Raw genomic sequence first — 13,334 nt, forward strand, 5'->3', positions numbered from 1 at the left:
GATTTTGTCACAAACTCTTAAGTCTTGGAACTTCTCATTTAACCTTCAGTCATTTTTCCCTCTGTGTGATGTCTGTGATGCAACCAATATGCAGATCTCTAGTTCTGAAAGGCGTAACTGTACAAACTCATATTGATAAATACTGCTTTTAAAATCCCTTATATTGATCACTTGTTAAGTCTGTACCAATGCTTCAGTGTTGCAGTTTCTTTTAGTGGCTGGCTTAGGATTTACCTTTAGCACTTTTGCTCCAAATCCATTCTGGTCCTGTACTGAAGAGGCCTAAGCTCATGGGCAGAAAGATATTTTTTAATTAGAGAACCTTGTCTACTAAATTTCCTGAAAAGTTCCAGAAAAGAACAGGTCTAGAAGGGTTAAATGCATCTGCTCTGGGTCACAAATGGATTCCTAGTGAGAACTGCTGCTTTTGCCTCTGACTAGAACTGGTGAACCTGTTTTGACAGGTTTTATTTTGAAATGTGTGTCACAGAATTGTTCTGGCTCTTATACAAGTGGTTTTCTATATCCCTGTGATCTCAATTAAACACCTGGCCTGATTTAAATAAAATGCACATCAGTTTGAATGAAATTTATATAGACAAAAATAAGTAGAAGATACTTGTTGTTGATGTTGAATAACTTGATCTTTATTAGAGGGTATTTTGGTCAAAATATACCTGGGTCAAAAGCAGCTTTAATTGTGTGAGTTTCAGTGTAGTGGACATTTTAGGGGGTGGGGAAGTCCTACAAAAATTCCACCAGTAGCTGTTAGAGGATTGACTGGTGGATTCATTTTGTCAAAAGCTCTTCCCCAAGATTTGACCAGAATAATTCTGAGCCCTAAGAGAAAACGTGAGGGGCAAGAGGGGATGATGTTTGTCACCTCAAAGTAGCTGGAATTTAGTTGGCTTTGTTTCCTTGTTCTCTGGGGTTTGTGTCTCTGATTAGAGCCAAAGTAGGGCATCTGATGAACTGCTTCCTTCTTTCTAGATAGAAAATACACTCTTGGGCATTAGTTCAAGCAAGGACCCCAGCCAGCAGAAGAAGACTGGAACTTAGTCATTCCAAACTGCATCTGAATGATGAAGTATAAAGGCAGGGCTCCCAAAAGTAGATGATTTAGAGGTCTGCAGTTTTCTATGTCTTTTTTTTAAAGTAAATCATTCTGATTACTGTCATTTACTTAATGGTATGTTTAGCCTCTTTTTAAAGTTTTGGGTTTGTTCTGCAGGGATTGAAAATATTTTTGATTTGTTCCTCTTTATCAGACAGCTCTTGGGTAGTGGTAGTTGCAGTTCTTGTGAAGGAATCCTGAGACTGGAGCTATAGCAAATTACATGGGTTGAGAACATTTCTCAGTGACCAGCAAAATCAAGAGTACATCTGGGATGTAATTTTAGTTTTGTGTATTTGTTAATAAACCAAAAGAAAAAGGTGCATGAAAGAAAGTTGGCTTGGATTTTTGGGGGTTTTTTGGGGGGGGGAAAGGGAGAAACAGACTGTGGTGTTTTGTGGGTTTTTTTTAATTATTTGTTTTAAGTTATCTCAACCCAAACAGAAGAGGAAGTTCACAGAAATAAATAAAGAAATCTCTGCACTTACTTTACACTTCTGCAAAAATAAGCAACTCATGCACTCTATTCTTAGCTTTAAAAGAAGCAGATATTTGATATACTTGACAGATACTCAAAGTTATGTTAACAACAATGCTTCCTTGCTAGGGAAGAAGGTACAGATTTATTGAATATAATGGTTGCATGGTTACCTACATTGCTCTGTGTTATCTGACAGAGGACACTTAAAATGAATTTATTGGCAGTTTTGAAGTTAGATGCTGGTGCTTGTGCATAGGATGGCTCTGCACTCTTTATTTGATTTTATTGCATTAATTAGTTGTTTTTGGGCACAGTGCTTATCTCAGTTTTTCTATTTCCTGTCTTATGTTCTCTGCAGTATATGCTAAAAAAATTAATTATTTTAGCTTTGCTAATGCTCATCTACCACTAATTAACTGCAGGTAGTCTACAATGGAAAAGATTTGAATCATCCTTTTGGACTGTCACATCATGGAAATTATATTTACTGGACAGATTATATGAATGGGTCAATTTTCCAGTTGGATCTGGTTACAAGGAATGTGACACTGCTTAGAAGTGAGAAACCACCTTTGTTTGGACTCCAGATTTATGATCCACGTAAACAGCAAGGTACTCATTACATTTCTCCAAAGGTTTGTTACAGAAGGATGTTTTCCCATACAGTGTCCTGGATTTCGAGGTGGCTAGCTAGCAATAGAAAAAAGAACATGACTTACTGCATGAGGAGAATACTTTCTGATGTTTCAATCCATTGATGTTGAAATGGATCATCTTGCACATACTAAAAAGTGAATCATAGTATTACATCTGTCTGAATTTGTTCTGTGTTCTCACACTGCCTTTATTGCCATTTTTCTTGAGTGTCAAAAAGATGCTGTGAAAGTATAAAATAGAATACATAATGCATACACATTGGCTCATAAAATGCATTACTGCATTTGCCTTAAATAAGATCTTAGACCCTATCTGCCTTTTATTTTTTGTAATTTTCTCCCACACTTGGTCCACACCAGCACCACATGACTTAATCCCCTAAAAGTGCATGATGCAGTTACAAAGAATCAGAGTAAGTGCCCTTTGAAAATAGTGGAAAAATCCATAGTGGTTGCTACTTAAACCAGTAGAGAAATTGGATAAAGGCCTTAGGATTACAGAGATCATAGGAGCCTAGAAAATGCAGGTAAATTTGCAGGTAAATTTGCAAAATATTTTACTGAGGACAAGTTTGGAATCTGTTTACTGCATGTAGCCTTCAGGTGAGTTGTTGAATATTTGCTCTCTAATGAAATTACGTCTGATTAATGCCTCATTAAGATCCACTACCAAACATGAAACTGAACAACAACAATTAGTATAAACAAAATACTGTTCAGAAGATCACCATGTTAAATATTAATCTATAGATCTGATTAGTCTGTACAGATCATCATTTTTGACAGGTAGAACATTCCCAGTTCCTCTGTTCCTATAGAAAATCAGAGACATTAAGATGTTGCCAGTCCTGCTACGTGTAGGTCATTAATGCATTCAGTGTTTGAAATTTGGAATTTTGTAAGCTGACTGCAGACTTTGGCATCTTCCCTGTCTGTCATGCTCAGTGAGGTTGATCTTGCATTGCTCCCAAAGGAGCAAAAGCATTTGTACTTATTCTAAAGAAAGCTGAACTGCTTGGGTTGGGGTTTTTTTGGGTTTTTTTGGGTTTTTTGTGCATATGTGTGTGTTACCTGGAAAAGATCAAGGCCTAAATCCTGTGGTACAGAGAGAATCATTGTAGTTAATTTTATGTAGTTATCATTTATGTAGTTCATTTACCTTACACTTAGGTATCTTAGAAACATTTGGCTCTGATATTTTGAGGTTACTTTTTGATACTGCTGTTGCTGTCTACACAAGCACAAACCATGTCAATGAATTTTGGTCTAGAAACTGGAATTTAATTAAGAGGATACTTGATTTTCCAGGATACTTGATTGCCAATCCTGCTTTTCCTAGTGCTATGGGCAGTGACATTAAGCTTCTTTTGGCTTCTCCTTAGGAAGAGGTATTGTTCACTGTCTTTGTATCTCATGAGGCATATTCCTCTTTTGGAGGAATCCTGTTTTTTTTCTTGCTTTCAAAGATTAGAATTTCTTTTGCTTTCTTAGGCTTAATTTTTGGGTCTCTGCATCAGGAATATCTTAAATGTGGAGGTGGCACAAAGCATGGTAATCATAGGAGTTGGATTTACAGTCAGCATATAAATTATTTCCAGTGTTATGAAAGGGGAGATTGCTATTCATGTGTAAGTAATTCTTGTGCAAGTCCATTTACAGCAGTCAAAACAACCTCTCTTTAAAATCAGTTGATGTTTTAACTCCTCAGGTTACAAGGAGCAGCTGCTTGAGCCCCAGGCTGCTGCTCTTCATGTGCAGTCTGATCCTAAAGGAGGTTGACACAACTTCAGCAGTACTTGGGGTTAGGATTATGGGGAAGTACGAATGGAAATGAATACTCATGAAAACACAGAAGTGTAATGATCACTAATACTTCAGTTTATCTTTCAAATGATTAAACAAGTGTATATGGTAGCCACATTTCTTTTTCTTTTTTTCTGAGAACAAAGACTGAGATACAAGCATGTTGTTGTCTTAGCTGTGACTACTTTTTTTTAGCAAATTAAAAAGGAATCAGCCTAACTTAATTGTATGCAAGTGACAGAGCAGCAACTGTCTTAAAATCTGGTAAAATATAATAGCTTTAAAAGTAGCTCTATGGTTTCAGGAATATTTTAGGAACGCTCATCTGAAATAGCTGCTTGTGAACAGTGATTGAGGAAAATGGATTTTATAAATGCTAGATGAATGAGTTCCATGGTTCACTCAATAAAGAGACTTATCCTCTTTGTTTCAGGAACCATTTTAGTCTAGAAATCTTTTCAGCAAGACTGGTGAGATTAAAGGTCTCATTGCACCTTCAGGTTGAAGACTTCCCTGAAACTTACTTTATAAACCTTTTCATCTAGGGTCTTGTTGCTTTAACTCTTGGTATTTGTATTTTCCTTGTTGTCATCCTCTCTTTCATCACTATTGAACAAGTAGCTGCCGTACTGTTGTTTGTCATCCCAATTATGAGGTTAAGTAGGAACTTCTCATCTTCAAGGTGGGCCAGATGACTTTGATGTAGTGTTTTAATTTTGATCTTTTTTTTTTTTTTTAAGTTTGCATTGGGCTTCAGAATCATTGTTGGTTTTCAAAGTGTTTTCTATGCTTGTTGAATAGTCTTTTATTCTATAGCATTATTATTTTTAGTGATCCAATAAACTCATGCATGTCCTTTAATTAAATCACTGCAAATTTCCTTGACTTGTGCTCTATAATTTTGGTTTCACTTCTGAAGATTATATGTTGGTTGGTTTGTTTTGGCAGCTTCTGATAATTTTCTGGAGTCTTTACATTAGTGGCATTCTTTGTTTTGTGTGCTGGGTGGGAGATTGTCAAGGCTTCTCTTTCTGAGGCTCTGTTGTATCTGAGGTTTTCAAAAGATTTAGTTGGAAATGCATCTCTTTTGATGTTTTATTCACATTATTTGGCTTTTGGTGAGCACAGACTTAATAAAGGAGTATATTTTGTGCAATATTTTAGAATCAATAAAGTATTTTAAATGCAGAGGTTAAGTTGGAGCTACTCTATCTACCCAGCCCTCACACCATAGACTTAAAGTTTTTCCCTGTTTATACAGTTATGTTCTTGCCATCTCCCTCACACCCTGCCCAGTAAAAGTCCAAGTACCACAGTGGCTTCCCACAGAGTTCTGTGGGAATTAATTTGCACAATGTTATTTGAAAGTTCAGTGGCCTTTTAATGGACTGTAGACACATTTCCTTCTAAGAAATGGTGTAGAGTGGGTCAGAAAAAAAGCTTAGGAATAGCTTACTCTGAAGCTTTGGAAGACTTACTGAAGTACATTTTAAAATCTGAAAGTTTTTAAAATTTCAAATTATTTTCTGGTTACCTGTTGTTCATGTGATAATTTGAAAATGTTTCCCTGCACATGCAGGTATGACTGACAAGGCAGTTTATGTTTGCAGCTTCCTCTGTGTGCTTTGACAAGAGAGAATTGTGTTGAATCTGTTTTAGTTCAGGACTTGATGAATGTTTTGTACATCTGAAAATGGTGAGCAGAGGAAGGAACACCTGCTTTTTACCAGGACAGAAGGAGGAAAAAAGCAGTTTTATTTTTAAGTTTTGGCAGACATGAATTTTTGTAGCTTGCCTTGGTCATAGCTATCACTGACACTTGAAATGAAAAGAGCTTTGGTCATGAGAAGTTGGACATCCTCAGCAGTGCATATCGAAGCAATTAGGTCATGACCAAAGTGACACAAACAGAATTTGTAACATTAGCTCTAATGGGCTTAGATTTTAAGTTTTGTTGCCAAAGGAGTGATGCAGCAGGTGTGTTCAGAAGAGAGTAGGGGAATATCTGTCCTGTGTTCCATCTGCCATAGAGCTCTTTCTACTTAGAAATCATCTTTCCCTTCTCTGTTTCCTTAGTCTGCATGTAGATGTATTGTCTTAACATCTGCAGATGCCAATATGTTTCATGTAGCTACATATTTTGTAGTAATTCTTACCATTAAAAAGGGAGGTACAGTGTTCTGAGGTGATGGTGTGGGCTTTTTTACTATTACAGGGTATTGCAATCTGTAACTAAAATGACTTACATATTACAACCTGTAGTAACCAAACTATGAGAAATGATGAAAGTAGTTGTAAATAATGAAATTGTTCAAGTGCTTACGTTCTGAAAAGACATTTTCTACCATGGCTGTTAGTTTTAAAATTGTGGTGTTTTTTTTTCAAAGGTGATAATGCATGTCGTGTGAACAACGGAGGCTGCAGCACTCTTTGTTTAGCAATTCCTGGAGGCAGAGTTTGTGCCTGTGCTGATAATCAGCTTTTGGAGGAAAACAGTACGACCTGCATGAGTAAGATTTTGTTAAAAAATACCTGAGTTGATGCTACTGTTAAGGGATCAAGTCAAGTCTCAAAATAAAACAAGAAAATGTGGTCTCCTAGAGGCTTTTTGCAGTCCTGCAAGGCAATGATCTTGCAGGATCCTTGTCCCCCAAAAATTCTAATTGAAGACATTTTATCTAATATAATGAAGATATTTCAAAAAAGACAAAATACTAAGTGCATTGTATTTGAGGATAATATTTCAGAATGTCTGTTATGATAAAGCACTTAAATATTTCACTGACCTCTTCTAAAGTACATCAGAAATACCAGAAATTAATGTATCTAAAAATTATGTGGATTCTACATAAACTGGTTTCAGCTTATTATATTGACTCCTGAATATCTGAAATTGAAATCTGGCATAGGAAATATTCATGCTGAAATTGTCCACAAAACATGTCAAGCAGGTGCATTTATGTGTAATTGGTCATGCCACAGACTTAGCAAATTACACTTTCTTTTTGCATCTCTTCCTTGTTTATCTCCATTGAAACATCAATTTAAAAATCTATGCTAATAATTAAATGTGGGGTTTTCAATTAAAAAACAGATAATAGATTTTTTTTTAAAGAGTTTAGACTTGATATTTGTGACATACTCAAAATTATCTGTTTTCTATTTTTCTTTTTAATCTTACAGATCTATTTCTTGAAGTTTAGTGTGTAAGACTTTACCTAGGTCTCCAGCAATAAGCCTTGTGGAGATGAGTAAAGAGTAAGAATGTGGAGATGAGTAAAGAGTAAGAATTACTTCATAGCACAATGAACATTATTGAGGCTTGCAAGAAGCTCAAATTTAACCCAAGGAGAATTATTTTTCTTTTTAGCAGAAAGTATTCTGAAGGTGGACTTTTCACTGCTAAGACAGAATGGAAGTGTTAGGAAGAGAGGTTAGACACTTTCAGATCTGAATGAAGCAGGTTTCCTGCTTTTCCCCAACAAACTTCATTGCCTGACCCTTTCCAAGGACTTTGGTGGTCATGGAGTGGTGTGTGGTATTTACACATTAAGCATTCTGAACCTTATGTTGAAAAAACCTATTTGTCTGGATTTATCAATAAGCTTTTAGCTTGCTACCTAAGTCCACCTCAGCAGAATTTTATCCTTTCTTCCTTTCTGAGTCTGGACCAGTGCATTATACAGGTATTTTTGTTGTTGCTTGGATACAAGAATCAGCTTCTCACTAATCATTTTCTAGCCCTGAAACGTGTACCAGAATTTGGTCTGTCTCTACGAGTCTGTTCTTTTCACTGTTGACGAGGCATTGCAAGATTTTAAACTGATTTTTTTTGCCCTATCCTCAAAGCACCAATTTAAAAAACAGTTTGAGTGCCTTTCTCTTCTGAGTTCTTCCATTTATTAAAGATATATTGCCTCAAGCATGCACTCAGATCTGCATGCTGGTGCAGGCTTCAGGTGGAATTACCTGAAATACGCAAAGTTTACTAAAAAAAAAAGTCAGAAGAGCGATAACAAGAATTGTATCTATTTACATAGAAGTGCTATTGCATTACTATCAAGCTGATAAAACAGGTGTGCTTCTTGGATATTTTTTCCTAGTTAAACGTGGAGAAGTGCTACCACAGTTGTGCAAAGCTGAAGAGTTCCAGTGCAACAACAAGCGCTGCATCCAGGACCGCTGGCGCTGCGATGGAGACGACGACTGCCTGGATGGCAGTGATGAGCACTCTGAAATATGCTGTATGTCTGCTTTTACTTTTTAACCCCCTATCAGAAATAACAACAGGAACATAATAGAAAGCAGATTGCATATCTTTGACATTCCAGGAAGATGCTTGCATAGTTTGCTATAAAATTAGAGTTGCAGCAGTCTAAATGCCTTTCTTTACTTCTTGTGTCACAGTGCTTCCTATTTCTATCATTAGATCATTTCTCTAAACTAAACCTCCTTTACTGAAGTGAAAACATGTTATTTTTTTCCCTACCAACTGTAGTCATGGAGAACTAATACACTCTTCTCCTGTGCAGCATTGTTCTCTATATCTGAAAGCTCTTATCATAGTCTCACTCTTATCTCTCCGAGACAAAACAACTCTCAACTGTTCTATTTTTATTTATTTTTTTCCCCGGTAGGTTATGGGTGTGTTATAGATGTCATTGCTCTTTTCTGAACTTTGCCAAGTAATCCTAGGGATTCAAGTCCAAAACTGGATATATGTACTTCTCCTGAAGCCTTTATGAAGCTGATGAGACTGAGAGGCGGTGTTTGTGAGGGCTGATAGTCCTGTTTATACATCCTTGGGTAAATCCTGGCTGCTTCACACTGCCCTGATGTTACTGTCACAAACTGAATTTGGGGTCCTCTACAATGCCCAGGTCTTTTTTCTGTATGGCTGTAACGTAGCCAGTTTGGTTTCTTTCCCTGCAGTAGGAGTTTGGAAAGCTTCATATGTAAGTTATTAATGATTTTAGTCCAAATTAATTTCAAAATGTTTATCCAGCTCTGAAATACAGTGCTTGCTAACATTTTGTCATAATACTGGGGATTCTTACACTTAAACAAGGAGCTTAACTAATAAAGAGAGTGAGAGAGACAGTATTTTGGCACAGTAAACTTGATTCTTCTTTAAATTAGTGCAATTTAGACCCATTCATTGATCAAAGCCTGTAATTCTTTGAAGATTTATAAAGAGAGAAATTAAATCATAATCTGGCCCCAAATCTGTACATGATACATAGTTTAAGTGGCCAGTATGATAACAGTAATGGCTTTGCAGCTGTTGCTATAGAAACTTCAGTGGCTCTTTTTGAGTTAGTCTGAAATATTTGCAGTTACATATAGAATGCACCCAGTGTGTTAGTAAATTCATATATGACTAAGAAGTTAACTACAATTTAAAATAATAACTTGATCTAGCATTGAGGTCAGATTTTTTCTAAACAACTCTTCAATTTTGTTTTTTTAATTTTATCTCATGGATGATCACCATTTTGTTTCCTAGTGAGCTAGGTTGCTTCATAAACACTATGAGACCTGGAATGCCTATCTGTTAATATCATAAATTAATTAACTCTTTACTTGCAGTGCTCTTGAACTCTCCACAGAAAACACTTGTGAAGTGTTCATGTGCTCTGTGTTGTTTTTGAAAGGTAGAAAGGTCAAAGGTAAAAGCTACTGAAATGTCAAGGATAAACCCACAAGACATCCTTTCATTTTAAATATCCTTTGTTTCCAGATCTATGTTAAACTTTAAAGAAGACATTATGCATGTCTGAGTGGGTGAAAAATAGCTTGAGATTATTTTTAACCCAGCATTTTGAAGTTTTATGTGGTTTAATGTGTCCTGTGTAAAACAATATTAGAAAGATCTGCTGCAAATAGATCTTGTTATTAGCATGAAAGGAACAGATCATACAGACTTAGTACAGCTACAAGAGCAGACCAATAGTGCACATATAATTTCTGTGCTTTCAGTCTTCATCCTTACCATGGTACTTAGTAACTGGCAAAAAGATGTTTGTGAGATACCTTGTTCACTCTTGAATACTCCATTCTTTTTTCCAATTTTACACTGATTTGTGTATTTCACTTTTTGATACCTACAACTTCATGGTAAGTAAAGAGCAGCTCTATATGTTGCCATTGACAATAATAAGCATCATTTTAGAAGCATTTTATAACCTGTCCAAATCTGAACTCTCTGTGATACAATATTTTGGATATGCCCTCAGGAAGTTGCATCTGTTGCCTTAGGTGTTTTCTTTCATTTATATGCACTTCAGTTTGCAAACCTGACCACATTGAATTTTTTTCTTTAAGGAAACTGAAACATTTCAAAATGGTGCTACCTTTTATCACCTAGTAGAAGAGGACCTCCATATTGACAATAATATGATACAATTGCTTTGTATTGTGTAATTTACATTAAATAACTTATAAATTTATCTGTTAAATTACTGCAATATTTTTTCACCAGTTAGTTGAACAATTCTTATAGTATGGTGGTTAGATATACAAGATAATCATATTAACTGCATCACCAGGAAGTATCATTTAATGTATCATTTTCAGCTATTAATCTCCAATTATTTTCTTAGGAAAATACCACTCTTTTTTCTCCCCAGTCAATCATAGTTGTCCTGAGGATCAGTTTAAGTGCCAAAATAACCGCTGCATTCCCAAGAGGTGGCTTTGTGATGGAGCTAATGACTGTGGTAATAATGAAGATGAATCAAATAAAACCTGTGCAGGTAAAGATTTCACTTAGTTGTACATGCAAGTTCTCTTGCTCCTTTTCCATAAACAGTTCAAGACTGCTCTGAACAAAACTGAATCCATCTACTACTAGTAATCTGATTATTGCCATTTTAAATTAATTCAGATCTTGATGCCACCGAGGCTGGAATACAAATTATATTTTACTTAATCTTTATGCTTGACTGTGCTCTCCAAAGGAATTCAGCACTTAATCTCTCCATGTGGGTTGGCTGTTACAGCACTGCTTAGGTACAAACTTGTCCCTGTTAAATCTTTTTTGGCAGTTAGAATTTTGTTTGTTAACATGCTGTGATGAGTGCCATGTCACTAGTAGATCATGTCACTAGTAGATTTTATTTTATGCTGAGAAAAGCATAATTAGTTATTCAGTTTCCCCTTGTTGCCTGAACTTGTTTGCATTTGTAACTTATTAACTGTATGGAGAGTTTTTAAGGAAATACCAAAGTGATTATTTGTTCCACTTCAATAAATCTCTCCTTGGCTTGTACAGAAGTGATGTTTAGTGGTTGTAGGTAGAGCACACCAAATAATCATTAAATATCTGAGATACCAAATATTTGGCATCAGGAAGCTGATGACTATTTAAAACTGAAATGCAGTGATAGCCAGTGTACCTTGGATATTAAAATAATCACTGAACTGATTTTCCTTGATTTTAATTTTTTCTATGTCCATGACACCTCTACAGTATTGCTGTGGATTGAAAATACATCTTGATATCATTTGATATTCAACTGTGTGCTTATAAGGCAGACCCATGATTTGCAGCCCTCTCTCAGTTGGCTGTTTAATTTTCTATTCTTGTTTTTTCTTTTGTTCCTGCACTGGTAAATGCTGTTCCAAAAAAAGCTTTTATATATTTAAAACTGTTCTGTTGAATTTGGGGGTATTTCTATAAAGAAAAAGGAAAACCATAATTGAAAACAGCAAATGGAGATACAGTCTTTTGATTATATGGGATTCTGACATATCAGTATTTTCTAAAAACAATTTTGAATCATATATAGATGAACTCTAAAAAATCAAATGTGGAATCAAAATCTGTGTCAATATCACTGGCATTTTAGTTGTGGGCTCACCTTTTCAGTAAGATTTGTAAGATGTCAATTTCATAAGTTGGATTTTTTTTTTTTAAGTTCTACTGTTCATCAGCTTTCAAAAATAATTTCTGTAGTTATATAGCATCATCTTTTAGTGATCTGTATTTTTTCAGAAGGAAGACAGACAGGCAGATTTCCCTTTAATGGATCATTGCAGTTGCTTATTTGCAAAGATAGATTCTAATAACAGTGATCCAGGAACACATCACACATAGGCTATGCTACCATTTTTCTGTGTAAATATGATTCTTACTGGATAATTATTTATGGTATGAAATACAAGTGGTTAATATCCCAGTTGGAAGTTAGATATATTTGTTCCCTGATTTTTGTTTACTTCAGTTGCAGCACTAATGTTATTTTATCAAAAATTCTCCTCTCCCACCTAGTTTTGTATAATTACACATAAAATTTCATGTTCTCATGTGAAGAAGCTAAAAATCTTACATAACAGATACAGAACATAGTCCTGCAGATGATTCAGATTTTCTCTGAAAGCAAAGGAGGTGAAGGATGTTTAGTCAGATCAGGTAAAACCTGCAGCAGGCCAGGAGATGCCCTCCAGACCTGTAGCTTCTACATACAGCCATGCACCAAGAGACCTAACAGATTTAGTCCATTTCCCTTGCATTTTTGGAGTGTTTTGTCTTGACAGCAAGAACCTGTCAGGTCGATCAGTTTTCCTGTGGGAATGGACGCTGTATTCCAGCATCCTGGCTGTGTGACAGGGAAGATGACTGTGGAGATGAAACTGATGAAATGACATCCTGTGGTAAGTAAATTTACTCTGTGAAAAGTTAAACACATCAAGGATCTCTTTTAATGTGAACTGATAGTTCAAAAAAATACGAAGAGCTTTTTTGGTTTTATATGAAGTGACAACATTCTTTCTGAAGTGGCAAATACAATTTATTTGATTAATAAACCCAAAGCAAAGGTTGCACTTTCTATGAATAGATCGTTAACTATGGTATCGAATATGCAGATCAGCCAACATAACACTTTTCTAATTGACAGAAAAATAAAAAGTGCATGCATAAGTGAAAGTAATTAGCTAGCACCATGATGCCCTGTGTTCTATAAACATAAATCTCCATGACCTCAATTACCAGAGAATCTATGGAAAGCAACATGTGTGGGATCCAATCAGTAAATTCTGGTTAGTCCTAGTCCCTTAAGCTTTCTAATTTTGAATTATTCATGACTGGCAACCAGCTGATATCCATTATTTAAGTTCACATAGTTACTTTTCTAAGCCTATATGTAATTCTCAGCATCTCCTCCTATAACTGCATTCAAGATTTCTCAGGATTTTTACATGCAAACAGTTGCTGTGTTTTCTGAAATATTCACTTACATTCTCTTGTCTTATTTCTTATTGCTATCTTCCTTTTTCT

General features: G+C 35.6%; 1 protein-coding gene across 1 annotated transcript in view; it reads left to right on the plus strand.

Moving 5' to 3' along the window:
• Positions 1-13,334, plus strand: part of LRP1B (LDL receptor related protein 1B) — a 637,314-nt gene that overhangs the window by 425,227 nt on the left and 198,753 nt on the right. Inside the window, exons 15-19 of the mRNA XM_030454074.1 lie at positions 2,018-2,207; positions 6,442-6,564; positions 8,158-8,298; positions 10,684-10,809; positions 12,593-12,709. Coding sequence (XP_030309934.1) covers positions 2,018-2,207; positions 6,442-6,564; positions 8,158-8,298; positions 10,684-10,809; positions 12,593-12,709 — 697 coding nt within the window. The remainder of the gene's footprint in view (positions 1-2,017; positions 2,208-6,441; positions 6,565-8,157; positions 8,299-10,683; positions 10,810-12,592; positions 12,710-13,334) is intronic.

This window comes from Calypte anna, chromosome 7 (assembly GCF_003957555.1).
Source record: "Calypte anna isolate BGI_N300 chromosome 7, bCalAnn1_v1.p, whole genome shotgun sequence".
Taxonomy (NCBI): Eukaryota; Metazoa; Chordata; class Aves; order Apodiformes; family Trochilidae; genus Calypte; species Calypte anna.